Source organism: Amyelois transitella, chromosome 19, assembly GCF_032362555.1.
Source record: "Amyelois transitella isolate CPQ chromosome 19, ilAmyTran1.1, whole genome shotgun sequence".
Classification (NCBI taxonomy): domain Eukaryota; kingdom Metazoa; phylum Arthropoda; class Insecta; order Lepidoptera; family Pyralidae; genus Amyelois; species Amyelois transitella.
Window position 1 is genome coordinate 7,065,760 of NC_083522.1, and position 19,168 is coordinate 7,084,927.

At 34.7% G+C, this 19,168-nt stretch overlaps 2 protein-coding genes across 2 annotated transcripts in view; both read left to right on the forward strand.

Annotated features, from left to right (window-relative positions):
* Window positions 1–477: 477 nt before the first annotated feature.
* LOC106132628 (uncharacterized) lies at window positions 478–2,147 on the forward strand. The gene is made up of 3 exons (XM_013332084.2): window positions 478–789; window positions 963–1,204; window positions 1,466–2,147. The coding sequence occupies exons 1-3, from the start codon at window positions 589–591 to the stop codon at window positions 1,878–1,880; spliced, it is 858 nt and encodes a 285-aa protein (XP_013187538.2). The 5' UTR covers window positions 478–588; the 3' UTR covers window positions 1,881–2,147.
* Window positions 2,148–5,687: 3,540 nt separating this feature from the next.
* LOC106132582 (receptor-type tyrosine-protein phosphatase kappa) overlaps window positions 5,688–19,168 on the forward strand; it is a 112,646-nt gene continuing 99,165 nt past the window's right edge. The window contains exon 1 of the mRNA XM_013332032.2: window positions 5,688–5,823. The gene's annotated coding sequence lies outside the window, so the exon portion shown is untranslated. The remainder of the gene's footprint in view (window positions 5,824–19,168) is intronic.

A 19,168-nucleotide genomic window follows, 5' to 3' on the forward strand; every position in this document is an offset into this window, starting at 1 on the left:
AGGGGTAGGCAGGGGGGTATTTGACAGTAATCAATATTTATATATACATATATATTAATCATAACCCAATGGTTATCATTTCATGAATTAACCTGAGTTACATACAATACGCCCACATCTCGTTTAGTTTAGATTGGTCACACTGTGTTATATAAACAGTGAGTAAAGGAGTCTGTTCACATCCTCAAACCGTAGCTATTTATATAATTTAAAAATATCTACTTACCTACTTATTATGGTCAATCAATACAACTCATAGCTGCACATTGGCTCGGTACTAATAAAACCGCTTAACTTGTTGAGTCACAGTGAATCATTTGATCAGTTGTCGTTAGATATCTGAAGCGAGAGCATGTGATACATTTTAAAATAATTGTTTTACTGATTTTAGAAGGGTAAATAAAGTAAAAATAATCTGAAGTTTCATTGTAATTTTTCGAAATTGTGAGGTGACTATTTATTTTGAAGGTAGACTCGTAGAAGATAAACTGTGACCTCCAAATCAATAAGACAAAATAATATCATCTACATAAAATATATATATACCTATCAATAACATTTCATATAAAAGCAATTGTATTTGTTTAAATGGAGTCTTTGAAGTTGATGCCGTTGGAAAAATGGCCGGAGCTCCAAACAGCGTTTGAAACGGATTGGCCTAGAGGAGTCTCAGGGTTTTGGGCGTTACAAACTCAAAAAGAATGGGCTGAAAATGGATTACTTCACAAATTTGAAGTGCATTCCCCGTTTGGAGATGTAAGAAATGGTATGATTGCCATTAATAGTAAAGTAAGTAAAGCTAATTAATAATTTTGCATTATCAGAAACAGATTCCCAAGAGGTTCTCAGTAGGATATCATTATTGACCAAATCACTGTGCCATCGAAACTTGTTCTTAAAAAAGATCTTTCAGCAGAGCTACGAATTTATATTCATCAAATATTGCATATACTATCTTTCAGGACACCCACAAAGAAATCATAATTCAATGTCCGGTTGATGACACGGAACTACTTGAGAATGCTTTAAAAGCAACAAAAATTATTGACTGGAGAGATAAAATCACCGTTCCATTTGCACCAAAGAACATAATCATGTGCATACGCAATGTACTTCAAGATATTAATATGGATTTAAAATTAGATGAACATTCAAATGAAATTGTTATATTAGATAAACAGCAGCCCATGTTTGAAAATATTTTGTAAGACAGTTACCGTTTCTTTTATCTTATCTCTAATTTATATAATATTGGTATTACTAAGTACCTACATGATATAATCATTACTGATTTATAAACAACCAACATATGCCCGTGGCTTTGCCTAAGTATGTACAACAATCTTAAGAATTCCGGGAAATTCACTCTTTGTGCTCCTCTCTAGGAAAAATATTGCAAACTTTTCAAAATTAATGATCTTTTTTCGGAATGTTTTAATGTTAATAAGATCGTTATTATTTTCAGTCTACCTGATGGTGCTACCTTTGGTCTGCTCACAGAAGAACATATAACTTTAGTAAATTCATTATGGGTAAACAAACACGACAGCTCTCCGTGGTATTTTGGGCTTCTGATCAAAGCCAGATCAGGATATGGAATATTTAAGGATGACCAGCTAGTTTGTTGGGTTTTTATCAATGAAGTTGGTGCCTTAACACATCTCTATACATTGGAGAGGTATAGAAGAAATGGTTACGCCGAACTCCTGTTGAAACTAGTCTGCAATAACCAATTAAAGAGAAATAAAGATACCTTTGCATATTGCAGAGTAGGAAATGATAGTGCATTAATGTTATATTGTAAATTAGGTTTTAAGAAGTATCATATAGTGACTTGGTGTCAATTAGAACCAATTATTAACGAGTCAAATAGAAATTGAAAATTATATTTTGTGAAATAAGCCCATTCAATACATAGTTACACTCACGCTCATACTCAACATATATTAACTCCCTAGTGCTCTATTAACTCACTGCTGTTTTCTTGTTATTTTGTGTTGATATTTTTAATATGTATCCTTCATATTGAATGGCAAAGCCTCCGTACTAGGTTCCACTGAAAATCAGCGCATTGTGTAACCTCATCATACACATGCATATGCTGAGTGGAAACCCTTTTGGTCGCATCATGTATTTTTTTTTTATTTTTATCTCTGTTTATGAATGAAAATGTTATGTTACATCTTGCGCCAAATAAAGATTTTTCTTTCTTTCTTTCTTTCTTTCTTTCAATTAAATTTATCATGATTGAGAGTTTATTTTGAAAATAATTATACTTTTTTTACGCAAAATGTACTCCTATCATTCTTTCCAGCAATACAAATGTTGTTAAAATATCATTTACTGTTGAGGAATTTATTTTACTTCACCATCCTTGGCAAACTTCGACATATAGTGTTATTTTAAGTTTTAAGGCCTTCTACATACACTTACTGTATGTATAAAATTCAAATGGAATCTTGTATACGGATATTCTACTCGCTTTGTTGTAAAGGTGTAATGCAACGTCCAAGTTCAACTTAGTAACTTTATCCTTAATCTTTTAAACATTTTGGGCGAGTAATCAATCACAAAAGGCCGGATCCCGGAGAGCCGCGTCTCCCTGTCTCCCGGGCACAAACACAGACTGTGTCCCACGAAACTGATGAAAATGTGTATTTAGAAAAACAACAGCTCTATTATTGTTTAACGTAAATCGCACGGGATTAAGGATAACTTATGTGCTTCTTACATTCTCAACTATTTGTGTCTCTTCCAAATTTCATTAGTATTGGTGAAGTAGAAAGACAAACACAAGTTATCATTTTTTTATGTATGAATGATAAAGGTCCACCTGCATTAGCTTCGTTTAGTCCTCCCATGGGAATCAGGGAACTATGCAGAGCTCAAAAAAAAAATTCAAAATTTTATTCATTAGTATAGGATACTTCATATAGCTTAATAAAAATTTCGTCAAAACGTTTGGATTCACAACATTGGTTGACGTCAAAACTAAGTTTACTGCCAGTGCAGAAGAAGCGGTAACAAACTGCACTGCAGCATTTTCTTCAACAACGTCAACTTCACAATTATCTCGTGAAACGGTGTAGTTTCTGCCTACTGGTTCCTTGGATGTAGTTTCGTTGTTTTCAATCTTTTAGTTACCTATTGCATAATGCTTGAACAAACAGATACACGTAACAATTTTTCTAATCTTATTTTCGGATTCGACATCGATCTAGTAACACCCTATTTTTATAAGTAAGTTTAATATTTCAGTCGCAGCACAAAGCTAATTTGGTTTTACTTGTAGAGCGACAATAAATTAATGCAGGCAACTTTTCAATTAATATTTTCCGTGGTTTTAATCCATTATGAAACCATGATTAAAAGCATTTTGTATTAAAACTCATTACTTACCTATAATAACGACCATAGGATAAAAAAAAGGAAAAGACTTCGTTTGCATTTCATTTTTACAAAATTAAATATATATTACTTTTACCTTTGAGCACTATATATTATCAAGATTTATATGAGTCAAGAATCTATATGCGATTTGATTTTTACCCCAAGTGGCGGTTATAATCGGCTATAATCGTAAGGGTTACTTAAAAATAGATTAAATGAGTTGCCACGATGCGTGGGTGCATGACGTAGCCAGTTTAATTATGGATTTAAGTTTAATGATAAAATAGTAAGGCTCTAAAAGATTAATTGTTACTGAATAAACATCGTTTCGCTTTAATGCCTGGTGGTAAGCCGTTCAGTGAATAAACATTACTGTTATAGTAAAGCGGCGAGATTGCATGGAGAGAGTAATGAATGCGAATGAAGGAATCGTGGCAAATGGAATGGAATGTAGTCTCTGTCTACCCCTATGGACAAGAGAAATTTTATGTATCTACGTGTATATCATCTTAGCACTCTGCCAGGGCATGATGAGAAATGAACTTTCTCTCGTAGCCGTGGGTATTGGATGTTTATTTATATTAGTATTTTTTATAAAATATAGCATCGTTGAGTTAGTATCTCGTAACACAAGTCTCGGACTTATTTCGAAGCTAAGTCAAGTCAATCAATGTGATTACTTTACACTGGTAAGAGTCGTCTAAAGGATAAAAGCAATAACAACTAAAGCGACTATAGATACAGAATATGGTCAGCCGATTAAAAAAGATTTCTCATGCCAAATGCTTGTTATCGCTCCATTTTACTTGCTGCCTCTTATTAGACGTGATTGGTGACAAGCTGAGAATACAATTGCAAATATGCTTTAATGGAATCTAGAAGAAATGTGTCCGTGTTATAAACATTCCAAAAAAAATGTAATGAAATTCCTCATACACGTTTATATCTCTTGGCAACTCGACAGAGCCAACAGTCTAGAAAAGACTGATACTGGCCACGTTCAGCTTTTTGGCTCGATGATAGAATTGAGATTCAAGTAGTGACAGGTTGCCAGTCCATCAGAAGAATCACAAATTTATAAGCCTATCCCTTAGTAATAACATAATAACACTAAGGTATTATTATACCACTAATTATGTTATGAAAACGCCACTCATTTGGAACTCTGTTTTCAGAGCAATCAAACTTTTGCAAACTCCACACCGTCATTATAAGTTTATTATAACACAGCGAAGGAACTTAGGTTTTGAGTGCCACCCACTTCATATAATAATACGTAAATATATATCAAGTATTTATTCCTTGTGGGGTAGACACGCCACGATTAGCTGTATGATTAACGTAATAATTGAGAGCTAAAGGTTGCTAGCCCAGCTCGTAGCAGAAATCTAAGTTTATTAGCCTTTCCTTACAAATTATTTGTTTTACTTTGTTTAACAATTACTTGAACTGTTGACCACATAAGCACAAAATGGAAAATTACAGCAAAGACCACTTAAGTCATTAATAAATCGCATCGTAAAACGGAAAATTTCAATGAATATGCCATAGTCGGGCGGTCAACCATTAAATACATTTTATTCGTGTGATAAATAGGGTAACCAACACCGATATATTCTTCGACATAAATCAGAAAAATACCTACACATGCAGTGGCAAATTAATTACTATGTAAGTACAATGATAATAAAAATAATAACTAAAACGTAATGAGCGCATATTATTAAATTTTTGTTTTTCTGTGCATTTGCAGTCGTGATAAACAACAACTAATAAAAAACAATAAACAAAAATCATAATAAACATAAAAGTGTGAATATTTGTTACCGAGTTTATTCCATAACCACCGGTCATTTAGCATACACACATACACACACATATCACCTCTATATCTTCTATGGAGGAGACATAACCATTAATTAATCGTTGTATTCGAAGACTAATAGACGAAGCTAAATAGTTCAATCATGGAATTGAGATTCTGAAAGAATTCTATTTAAGAAACAAAACTCAAAATTTCAATGTCTCAGGTTTACGGGTCTGGAAACTTTCAACAAATATTTGTTTTCGAAAAAGATACGAGACAAGCGAACACCAATTGATTTCTATTTATATTGCAATGAAAAGATCAAAAATAAATAATGGCAAAACAATAATTGTAAAACAAAAGCCCGAAACAATCAAACGATCCGGGACGATCCCACAACCGCCTATCATCTGGCAACCTCAGTGATAAGGCGCGGGGCGGGCGGGCGGCGGACTGGCGCGACGTTCAGGCGCCCCAGTCGCCGCCCGCCGCCGTACCCGCGCCGACGTGCCGCCCTAGACCACTCACGCGCTAATTTTACACGCTACAACACCTAATTTTACCTACATTCAACCCAAAAGTGTAGTGAACCAGATTTGTGCAACGTACACACGGTGGAAGACTTTGTAAGTTAACCTTTTTTGCTTTTTTATAGTGTCTTAATCGGCGAGATGTTACAGCCATTTTATAGGGTTCAACCTTGAATCGGTTTTATTTTATCTTTATTACATAAAATACTTATGTTACTATAATGTTATACGCTATAATACTGTGCCCTAAGCCCACGAGCTTGCATGAAACGAAAGTTATGGATGTAGATAATGCAGAATAAGTATGCAGATATCGTAGGAAAATACTACATTTTTCCACTCTGTCTACCCGTCCGGGAAAGACATTATATTTAATACTTACTAAGAGTCAACCAATGATAGTTACCTTCTTGGCTTGAGACTTATGCTATGGAAAGCACAGATAAAGTGTAATTAGTAATAGAAATACTTCCGACTGAAGTGTGAATTCGGCTTTACATTTTTCCTTATTACGAAATATTGTTTATAAATAACTCTTATATCGTTAATAAGTCATCAGTGTTTGGATAAGCGCGACCTGTTCTGGAAGCTGGGAATGATGTCAAGGTTCGGAACCTTGTTAATGCGAGACTTCACGGTAAAACACGCGTATTGCGTTTCGTTCGTCATTTTGGCGACATCTCATGAACATTTCGGTGGAAAAAGAAATTTCTTTTGTAAATAGCTTGTTATGAACAATTAACATATCAGCACTTACGGAGTAGACAGAGTAAAATATCACAAGATCCGAAAACAGTCCTTATTGGAATTAAGATATTGGCTATAAATTTATCAGCAATTAGATTCACTAGAGAGTTATATTATGTAATTTTGGTGGCGAAATTAACTGCAGATAACAACGCAAAATAGTATTCCTAACCTCTTGTGTGGCAACGTTAAGTCGAATAGCGCCCAGCTGAACGTGACCTTCGCGTCTTTTCCAGACTGACCACTTCTCTTCCATCATCTCCTCTATTATCTCTCCATGGCTCTATTGCGACTTTTGTTTAACCCTGCTTATTCATTTTTTAAACTTATCTCTTGTAATGCCTTCAAATTAGCAGTGAGAAAAAAATACTTACCATTGACTGCTTCATTCTTGGTTTAAATCATTTATTATCAGGTTATTATTTCGACTAGAAAAATATTTTATGATAAATTCCTAAAATATGTAGTTTAGTAGATTTTCACGTTTATATTTTTTTGCTTTCGATTTTTTTATTTAAATTATAGCCTCAAATAATTTACTTTAAATTTGTACAACCAATGTCAACATCAAAATTGAATCGTGTAATAAAAATGTTTACACGCTTCGCGACTCAGAGATACAATAATTTCCAATTAAAAAAAAACAATTTCCTGAGTGCATCGCAAGAAGCTACGTAACCTCGTGTAGAGTAATTCTGTGAAAGGATGAATGCAATTGGATTCCCAGAGACAAATTGTTTCGATGCATAAAGGCAAGCACATTTTTCTTCTTTATGGTCTTCTGTCTTGTTGTACGTACATCGAGTATTTTGTTGAATTTGAACAATTGAAACCCCGTTTTTCAACATTGGATTTATTGTATCACGTAAGTGAGGTGTGGTTGCCGGCACCAATACAAAAAAGAATAGGACCACTCCATCTCTTTTCCATGGATGTCGTAAAAGGCGACTCAGGGATAGGCTTGCAAACTTGGGATTCTTTTTCAGGCGATGGGCTAGCAACCTGTCACTATTTGAATCTCAATTATATCATTAAGCCAAATAGCTGAACGTGGCCATTCAGTCTTTTCAAGACTGTTGGCTCTGTCTACCCCGCAAGGGATATAGACGTGACCATATGTATGTATGTATCACGTAAAAACGTTAAAAATTCTGAAAGATATATTGTGTTATTTACATATCAAACCGCGGAGTCTTGAAATTTCGAGAAAATTGAGATTTGAAATTTGAGGTGCGAGAGTTGCATAAAGAGAAAATTTCTCAAAATTCCTAAAGAAATTGAAATTAACGGAATTTCTCGTTTTATTCGAAAATAAAATAAAATTAACAATACTAATACTGGTTTCGATCGGTTACCTTCATCAAATATCAATAATATACTAAAGGAGAAATTTTTTATTACAATGACTATTACTACAATAACTTTAAAACAAACAAACTGAACCTGACCAACTTACCATAAAACAACACTAAAAGCCATGTTAAATCCGCGACCAGTATCTTGAGGCTATCTTATTATCAGTGATCAGACACCAAAAGGCAAAGGATCGAAAAAGGACGAGATAAACAGAGTAACATAAACGGCCTCTGTGGCTCAGCGGTAGTACGCTTGTCTGTGACACCGGAGGTCCCGGGTTCGAATCCCGGTCAGGGCATGATGAGAAAAGAACTTTTTCTGATTGGCCTGGGTCTTGGATGTTTATCTATATAAGTATTTATTATAAAATATAGTATCGTTGAGTTAGTATCTCGTAACACAAGTTTCGAACTTACTTCGAGGCTAACTCAATCAATGTAATTTGTCCCGTATATATTTATTTATTTATATTTATTTATTTATAAATCCCAGTTAAAAAATAAATATGTTACAGATCTTTACTTTTTTAGAATGACATTGTAGCTGTAGAATTGTGTTATGATTTTATTGAAAAAAATATCATAACACAAAATAAAATACAGACATTCCGAATAAGATAATTTTCTAAAAAATTATTAATTTATATATCATATGTGTATCGTAAAGATTTTAAGTTCTTAGAAATTGTCGGGTCCATGGACGACGAGCGTTCTTCTGCGTTCTTCATATTTTATGCCCTAGTTATGGATGCCTGTGCCGGAAATTGTCAGGTCCACGGGCGTCTCTTCCGACCGCGAGCGAGCGTAGCGCACACAAGGACGACACGATTTTTCAGTTTCACGCTGACATTTTTCCATATATGGCACATCATTTTTCCTGACCGATGTACGGTACATTGTAACTTGATATTAGTTTCATAATAGAACCGAGACCACAGAAATCGGATGACAGAGTGAAGTTTAGATGTCTGTTTCCTCAATGTGGGCTACATAGAAAAGTACTTCGATTATGATATGAAGCTGGTAAGTACATACTCGTATATATTTTTGTCACCCACCGCACGTACTTATATGCTTCAGGTGTTCTGCCTGTTAGGGATTTTTCTTCTTCATTACAATGAAGAATGGTTTGTGTGATAATGTGGTTAATAAGAGCGCCTTTTAACCCCGAGGGATTACGATTTAAATAAAAAGAGTAATTTCCCTTTACAATACTCGAAGTATTTCTTTTACGTATTAAAAACATTATTGAGCTTCAAAGCTTTATCAGGTGAATGTTTTTAAAGCTTTATAAAATAGTCTATATATTAACGGATTAAATGAACATAAGCATAGTGATAACATAATCTTGATATTATTCAAAATTTATATTTATGTTTTTCCAAAAGCACAACTTATTTCAGCGATGAAAAGTATTTGAACATAATAAAGTACCTAGTAAGAAAGGTCTGTCCATGAACAATATTTCATTCAATATTATTAGTGCTTACTGGTATATGAGCACTACGCAGTTAGCTACATTTACTGCAGTCTTCTACAGTATCCCGGAAATTAGATGTTCCATCCAACGGAGTTTCCCGCGCTGTAAAGTAATAGAAATGTCGAGATTGTATCATTTATCTACTAGTTGTCTCCTGTGACTTCGTATTATTCATACAAACATAAATATAATGACCGATTAAACAGAGCTAGCATTTTTTTAAATTCTGAAAGGTGGATGTGGTGACTCAGCTTTATAACTTAGTAGCTGTGCCCGCAACTTCTTCCGCGTGGAAAAGTTATTTTGGGCATCATTGAAGCTCTCAAGGATCAATAATTTTCCCCGTTTTTCACATATTCCATTATTTATTTGCTCCTTATAGTTGCAGCATGATGATATATAGCCTAAAGCCTTCCTCGATAAATGGTCTAACAACGTAAGAATATTTTTTCAATTCGATCCCTTAGTTCCTGAGATTAGCGCGTTCATACAAATTCTTCAGCTTTATAATATTAGTTTTTTATATAATATTAGATTGATGGAATTGAAATTCAAAAAGTGATAGGTTGCAAGCCCATCGCATATAAGAAAAATCACAAGTTGTGATTTTTCTTATATTATTATTATTTCAATCAAGAGATTGACTTTTTAAATTTGAGGTAGTATGTTAAAAATTTGGTGTTGTACGTGCCAGGTGCAGAAGAATATGTAGTATAGCTCGTATGTGCCAGGTAATTCTCATGCACTTGCACCTGGAACATACTATTACTCTGAAATAATATAAGACTATAGATAAGATGAAAGATTACAAAAGAGTTGAGGTGAAAAAAAAAAACTTGATGTACGTGTTTAATTTATAAATTTTGATTGGCCTGTTCCTTCCTTTGATGTATACATTATAAATCATCATCATCAATCACTCCATACACCGATTACTGCCGCTCCAATCCGAATTGATCTGTTATTCCGGATATGTTATATGCTGACACGACATCCCGACTATGTGAATACTGCATGAATGCATTCTGATGATTTATGATGACTAAAGGTCCGAGCACACTAGATGTAGACAAGAAAGCGCAATTTAAAAGCGCGTCCGCACCCAGTTTTAATACAAAAAAACCTCTTAATCATTTTCATTTATTCCTTTAATATGGTTACAATATAGGTCTTAATTATTTATGTAGAGTTACATATAATCACGTTTATAGCCCCTGCGAGGTAGACAGAGCCAACAGTCTTGTAAAGACTGATAGGCCACGTTCAGCTATTTGGCTTTAAGATAGAATTGAGATTCAAATAGTGACAGGTTGCTAGCCCATCGCCTAAAACAAGAATCCCAAGTTTATAAGCCTACCCCTTAGTCGCCTTTTACGACATCCATGGGAGAGAGATGGAGTGGTCCTATTCTTTTTTCTATTTGTGCCGGGAATCACACGGCACTGCACTTATGTAAAGTTTTTGTGAACATATATTCTACCTCTCAAGGCGTCGGAATTATCCTACTATCCTATCCTACTACTATTTTAAAGGCGAAAGTTTGTATGGATGTATGGATGTTTGTTACTCTTTCACGCAAAAACTACTGAACCAATTACCATGAAATTTGGTATGTAGGTAGCTGAAGACCCAGAATAACACATAGGCTACTTTTTATCCCAGAGTTCCCGCGGGATTGATAGGGTTTCCATGCGGACGAAGTCGCGGGCGGCCTCTAGTATACATATATTTCAAAGTCACATTGCGGCGTTATGGCAGAGTAGATGGGGCGCGGGCCCGCGTTTCTATTTAATGTGAAGAGTTCGAAGAGTTTCTTGTATTACAACTAATTGCTGTGTGATTTCCGGCACCCGTTAAAAAAAAAATAGGACCAATGCTTTTCTTTCCCATGGAAGTCGTATCAGGCGACTAAGGAAAAGGCTTATAAACATGGGATTTTTCTTTTAGGCGATGGGCTAAGAACATGTCACTATTTTAATTTCAATTTTATCATTAAGCCAAAAAGCTTGTTCTTTACTGTTAGCTTTGTCTACCCCGCAAGGATTATAGACGTATTACAAAAAGGAAAACAAATCTTTACATTTCATACTTGTATGTATTTCAGAGAAGTGTGGAAGTGGAAAGAGGTAGTCTCTGCCTACCCCTCCGGGAAAGAGGCGGGATTTTATGTATGTATGTATTTATTTTATATTGATAATGCTACAAACTATGAATAAATACGAAACTAAACGTGTGTAGGTAGCAATCTTGAGGATTTTCACGGAAAGCTGCCCACGCCCGCCTCGAGAGGCACTCCAAATATACTCCTGCTAAACACGGCCCTATGACTTTGAGGAGATATACTACACACATACACATAATACGTTGAACATAACATTGTGAGAAAATCTGCACATTCAGGTTATACAATTACTTATGTGTTCCTGTGCAAAGGATGTTTGAACAAGTTTAAAAAAAAGTGGAATCAAATTTTGATTTTAATCACTCAGGCGATTTTACATTAGGTGATTTCAGGGCACAAAAAAAGTGCAATAAATCATTTGACGTGGTACTTTGTTTGAAGTAAAATATATTTTTTTTAATTCCTGAGAATATTTTTTATTCCTATTCATTACAATGAAAAAATGTTTTAATGAAACAGTTAAATCTTCTTAAAATAATAAATGCCGATGTAAAGTTACTTTCAGTCATTCTGAGTGTCTCCTAGCAAAGCTGCTAGTGCAGAAAATCTCACACAATTCTTAAACGTACATATATACCGCAATATATGTGAGCGGAAAGGTTTTAATTAAAACAAAGATTTTCACACTGGCCGCTAAGAAAATAAAGGCAAGAAAAATGTACCGGCGAAACATTATAACGTAGCGGAACAAAGCAAGTAAAAATTTTAATATGTTTAGCAGACTTATAAGAAAGTGGGTTTTTATAATTTTATTTGGAGGTAGAGGTTCATTTAACTGTGTATAACATTATGTAGAAACTTCCAGTTATTTCATGGCGCTTCAATGTCTGTATGTTTGTTTTATGTAGTACCGTAGATACTAAAGTTACCATCCTGTGCACTCTGGATAATGGAAACGTTATCATTTCGAACTCGTATAAAAAATTGAATGACCAATGTATCGTTTTTTTGTAAACCGCCGATTAAGTTCCTGAAACAAAAAGATTCGTCCGTCTGTTTGTTATATTTACTCTTTAAGGCACAAAACTTAATGATAGAATTTTTAAGAAACTTTCCAGTACCTAACAATTGGAATAACATTCGAATTATAAGTTGAAATTTGTAGAGATAACAGAGACTTAATGCGGACGAAGTCGCGGACAACAATTAGTTTTGCAATGAATCACACAACACTGAAAAGTGAATTTTTAGGTGAGTATTTATGCTGCGTCAGACTACTATCATGATGATGATTCCTGCATACTTCTCTTGCTTCATTCTTATTTATCACCCTATTCGGTTGAGAGTACTCTTGATCTAACATTTTTACCAAGATTTGATTTAATCACAGTACGCCTAAAACTTCCCTTTCCATCATTCCTTTACTCTCGTTGACTATTTCCTTAATCTACCTAAACTTTTCACTTACCACTTTCAATTTACTAAAATTTCAATACTGTGATATCCAGATGCATATCACCAATGCTTTTTTATTCCTACACTTTTCCAAGTATTAAGTTATGGCACAATGTTCCCAGCTATTCCAATATGAAATATCATCTAACAACACCAATTCCAGAGTCGGGTACAGGAATAGAACCCATAACTCAGCGGTTAATGGATCGCCCGCATATCAGGAGGTGACTAATGACTGCACTCACATCCATTTTTATATAGCGAATATCTAGATGATAATTATAATGATCATTTTTTTGCTGTTGTTAATAATTTTGATTATTTTTTTCTTTCATAGAGTCACGTTTATAGTCACACAACAGTCTCGAAGAGACCGATAGGCCACGTTCAGCTTTTTGACTTACCTAATGATAGAATTCAGATTCAAATAGTGACAGTTTACGAGCCCATCGCCTAAAATAAGAATCCCAAGTTTATAAGCCTATTCCTTAATCGCCTGTTACGACGTCCATGGGAAATGAGTTGGAGTGGTCCCATTCTTTTTTATATTGGTGCCGGGAACCACACGGCACGGCAATTTTGATTATTTTCTTTGCAAATCTTCAAATTATACGTCTATGTTGATTTGAAAAACCATTTTATTGCATTCTCTATCTTTTCCATGAACAATAGGTATATTCTAGAATGTTTAAGGTTATCTGCTCAAGTCCATAGTAGCTATAGTCTTATACCGGAACTTAGTAAGTGCCTAATAGATATAAGTCATGTATTTACTAAGAATTAACTTTAAATACAAAACATAAACTATGTATTGAATTAAATGCAACTAAATAAGCCGTTCGGATCACCATTCCGTTACCCTAACAGGGAGATTGGCAAAGTTACCATAACTCGTAGTAATCCCGTGTCGTAATTGAAATCGGGCAATAGAACAATTGGCTAATTGGGGGCAAGTTGCGACCGTCCCGGATTTATCCCGGATCGGCCCGTGATTGGGACTTGCGGTCCCTTTGCAGGTTTTGTGAAATTAACGATTTTAAATCATGTTGTTATTATTGGCTCAATAATTGGAAAATAAATAAGCTGTTAGATAGGTACTTTTGTTTATGCAGATCGTCTGGTGAAGCGAATCCACTTTGTGTTCATTTGTTTATTGTGTTATTATGAAATTCAGAAAGAAAATTTTGATAGTTTTGACATTAATAAAAAAACATAAAATATCGCCTCGTTCCCGGAGAAGTAGGCAGAGACTGCAACTTTTAACAGGCCACAATCCCTGCATACTACTTTCGCTTCTTCGCTAGTGCTCTTCATGCAAACTAAAAAAAATATCGGTTTACGGTATTCTTGACTTACCCTATCTCCAGGAAAATTATTTTATTTAAAGTACAAAACATAGTTTCGAAAATTCGTTAGTGTATGCGTTGAATAATTCATCGGACCTCTAGTTTATTCAGATCTCGTAACAATCCCAATATTGTAAACACAATCGTGTTGGTAACAAACCGTACGTAAACAATCCAATTATTACGGTTTTACGGTTTTAATGTTTGCGCCGCGTGGTTCCCGGCACCAATAGAAAAAGAATAGGACCACAACATTTTCTTCTCACGGATGTCGTAAAAGGCGACTAAGGGATAGACTTATTTACTTGGGATTCTTCTTTTAGGCTACGGGCTAGCAGCCTGTCACTATTTGAATCAATTCTATCATTAAGCTAAAGAGCTGGACGTGGCCTATCAGTCTTTTCAAGGCTGTTAGTTTTGTCTACGCTGCGAAGGATATAGGAAAAGGATAGAGGGGGCTTTCTACGCAGGCGAATCCGCGGACTAAAGCTAGTGTGTCTAAAAGCCCTGAGGGCCGAAGCGGGAATGGTTAGCGTAGAACTGGGAAAACGCTAAGAGAGAGAGTTTAATTAAAAACCGTAATTTCTGCTACAATCACAATTAACTCAAATACTTTGTTTTGCTGTCTAATGATTTTTTAATTGCCACCTTTAAAATTACTTTTGAATTACGTCGCTAATAACAGGAGGCCCTTTGTCGTCAAATATCCCGGAGAAAAAATTAAAAGTAAGGGCAATGTCCAATTTTGGAAAGATGACAGAATACATAATTAGTAGCTGCGATGAATAGGAATTTGTCAATTTTCAGGACAACCCGTGAAAGATCTATGTACTGACAGCTTTTTAATTGAAAGTGAACATATGTACATACAGATAATCACGCCTATATCCAGACCCAGCAGCATTGAAATACTACTTGACAGGTTGCTAGCCCATCGCCTAAAAGTTTATAAGCTTATCCCTTAGTCGCTTTTTACAAAATCCATGGGGAAAAGATGAGGTAGTCGTATTATTTGTTCTATTTTATTCCGATTGCTATGGTCCAAATAGAATTTATACAATTCAGTTCAATACAGTCATACTTAGTAACAATATTAATCTATATATGATTATATATTTGTTGCAACTAACTAAAAGAATATAAAATATGTTACAACGACCAACTTGCAGTTGTAATTATACTTGTAATATAATAAATTATATAAATATAAATGCTTTAAAATTCTAACTAAGTATAAATATCAAACTAATAGTAGGCCATAAAAATAAAGTAAAATAAAAACAAAAAAACTATACATTGTACAGCCCTGCATATTATCAACTTGCAGAAGCGTGCCCAGAAGCTGTCAGCATTTCACATAGAATTTTGTAACATTCGAATCTTGTGACTCGTCGTGTTCCCTGTTTACCCCTTAAGGGACAAAGACGATGTCACGATTAAATTAATATTAAATTGTCTCTAGATATTTTTGTTTGTTCAACAGATATAATAATTAGGTCGCGCCCTCCATCCACTTTATTAATGTGTTTACGTCTGTTCATCTCTTTCAATTGGTATAAAGAAAAATGAAGGGAGAGAAATAATATTTATACGAGAAATAAATGAAAAGATTTTTGGTCCAGAATGAAAGAGTCATTCATTTTCAACAAAGACATAAAATGATTAGGAATTTCGAAATTTGGTTGGCAGCTTTATATTATTAATATGATTAAGATTTAGATCAAAAAACATCTAAAAATATTGTAAATTATTGTGACTGGCAAAATAAGGTCAGTTTGAGTTTAAGAAATAAATAATATTGTAATGGCATAAGATTTTTGGTACTTCATTTAACACGCTCTAAAACGTATGAAACAAAAATACCGTCTCTGCTGTATTTATAATTAACCGACTAAATATTAAATAAACTTACACGTTTTATATTTTAACTTAGATAACGTCATATTGATAGACATACATATGTTTAAAGGATAGCCGTGGTTGTGTTTCACTTTGATTTTATTTTTTATTTATTATATAACAAACCTGTTTTTCTACAGTAGGTGGGGTACGACAACAATTAATAATCCAAGCTGGGTGAATGAAGATGGAATGCGGGCTGTTTCTGGGGAGGGCGCAAAAGGAACAAATGCCAGGACGATTTATGGATTGGGTTTCCCATATACTATAAATAAACGAGCAATATTTGTATGTAAATATTTGCACTCGCGTTCTCGAAAACGGCTCTAACGTTTTCGTTGACATTTGAAATATAGGTGCATACGTGCGTAAATAGTCGATTTAGCTGGGTTCCGCGTCCAGAAAAAAATACTTTTGCCATATTTTCACCCAAAATCATTTTCTTATATAAGATGGTCGCTAGAGATCGATAATTCGATGCGGCAACCGCTTTACTAATGGTGTAGTTAGCAACGGATAGTTTTATTTTTACTACTTTTTGATGGTGTTTATTATTATTATTACCGAGCGCAGCTCGGTCACCCAGGTACAACTGCTTAAATCAAGCAGCTTTTTTATAATAAACACAATACTAGTCGACTCAATCTAGTATATATCTTATTAATGATGCCAATTCTGAGTTTCAGCAACATGAGACCTAAGTACTTTAGTTGAAACCCCGGTGACAATATTACTGTCTCGGTGTCTTCGTGTCCTTGTACCCTAAGAAACTACTAAATGGTAATTTCGACCTTGTTTACAAGAAAACATGGCTTATTGTCGCACAACAAAGAAACTAGGACAACTTATACGAAGGAAAGTATTTTATCACGTATGTAACGCTGCGGTGCAAATAAAAGGCATTTTTAAACAAAATATTTTGCTTATATTGAGATAGCAAAGGTATGTGGGCAGTTTCTACCTTTTTCCACGTGATATGTTCCCTGCATAAGTTCACGCACATTCATCAATCTTTTCATGCAAACTCAAACGCTAATTTAGGCCCTTTAGATTATGTTCTCTTAACTTGATCCTTCACCAGTAAAAACTTCCCTTAGTATCAAGGTACGGGTTTTTTTAAACTAAAAGAAATTTCTTTTTCATACTTTTATAATATATCAATATACCTATTTGCCTACCCCTCCGGGAAAGAGGCGTGATTTTATGTATGTATGTATCCCTATTAACCAGTTTCGAAATTTCTCTTCAAATTTTCACTATATTTTCAAGTTTTATAAATTCTCTAACACCAAGTTAAGCTTTCAAATTGTCAATACTACACGTCTCCGCCATCTTTGAAAACTTATTGCATCGAACACACGTGTCCCATAACATTTCATCTAAAATGACTGTTCTCTGTCCAAAGATGTTATTTTTGTTTTATACCCTAATAAAACTCCAGCGCTCGTTATTTTTAGGGCTTTTATCCAACTGCTGAGGAAAATTGTTATGGAAAACGATTGGGATAGAATCTAAGAGAATGTTTTAAATATTGTCCGGAGCCACTCACCGTCTTTTTCTCTCATCTCATCTTTGAGCGTTCCCAGTTGCACCGTCCGCCATTATGCTTCGAGGTCTTAGGCCCGCTTTCAGACTATTTTCTTCCCATCCCACTAGTACTAGTGGATACTACTAGTTTCATATTAATCATTACATATTATGTCAGATTTATTTTGTGTAAAATACAAGTGATCATACAAGAAATAGCGTAATAAAGAGAACGTTAATAATGAATGAATGCACTTAGACAGTTTAGTATTGTGGACAGAATGAGTGAGAGCAGGTTATGGTAACAACATATTGTCTACGTACAAACTAGCGCCACATGCGAGAAAAAATGTAAACCATTGCACTTGTAATTAACGTAAGTCCGTTACGAACCATTCTTGAGAGATTTAAGGTAGAAAGAGTGGGTAATTGGGAAAGATAAAATATGAAACATTAGACGAACAAATCTTGACCTAACGGTGAATCCGTTCTGGTTAAAGGTCATCAAGTGTACCCAAAATATGGATGAAGCGAAAGAACTACATAAGCATGCCAGTATAATGGCAAGAAGAAAGATGTAGTCTTTGCCTACCCTTCCGGGAAAGACGTGACTTTGTTTTATGAATCAAATAAAAATTTTAAAATCTTGTCTGAATCCACTTAACTCTGATGAAACTCTAGTCGAAAACTTAATATTGAAAGCATAAAACCTAGCAATAAACTCTCGCAAATCTTCTCACATTTTATTTACTCGAAGTACTCGAACTATTGAATATTTAATAAGCGATTCTATTCCATTATCAGCACAGGGTTTCTTTAATAATGGACGCTGAAGCCTCTCTGAGCTCGGATATAACTTACTTGGAGATTTCTAGCTATTGTTGTGATTTCCTTAGTGGCACGAAGAAGCCCAGATGGGCACTGCTTGAGTATACTGGTTTGAAATGTTTTATATAATGCTACTTATTATACTCGACTGAGACGAAGCGCATAATGACATCTGTTATGGAGATATTGCAAAATGATAACTTTCTTGTCCTCTTTTGTGGAAAGGAAAATGTGATCGACATTTAAATCAATCTTTACCTCAAATCAATGGCACTTTCTTTAATAGTCTGGTGTAAAAAAGAACTGTAGTTCGTTCCATTCGTAGGAGCACAAGTTCATTCAACAACAAGCAACACAACATTCGTAGTCCAAGGTTCCATGCTGGTCTGGTTGCAAAAAAAACACATAGTGTGTGCCGGCCGCTTCACTTTCTGTGCAGAACAAGGGAACGGCACATATACTTGGGTCCTTTTTTGAGGCTTGGCTAGTCTAGATCTGTCTTTATTTGATTCTTAATCCATCATAAAGCTGAACGTAGTGTTACAGTGTTATCAAAACTGTTCTCTGTCTACCCCGTAAGAGAGAAACACATGATAAATGAAGTTATTTCTTGGTAATTAATGCCAACATGTTATGTATTATTACTTCCTTAATAACTCGATTTTAACTCAAGCTTGTTAAG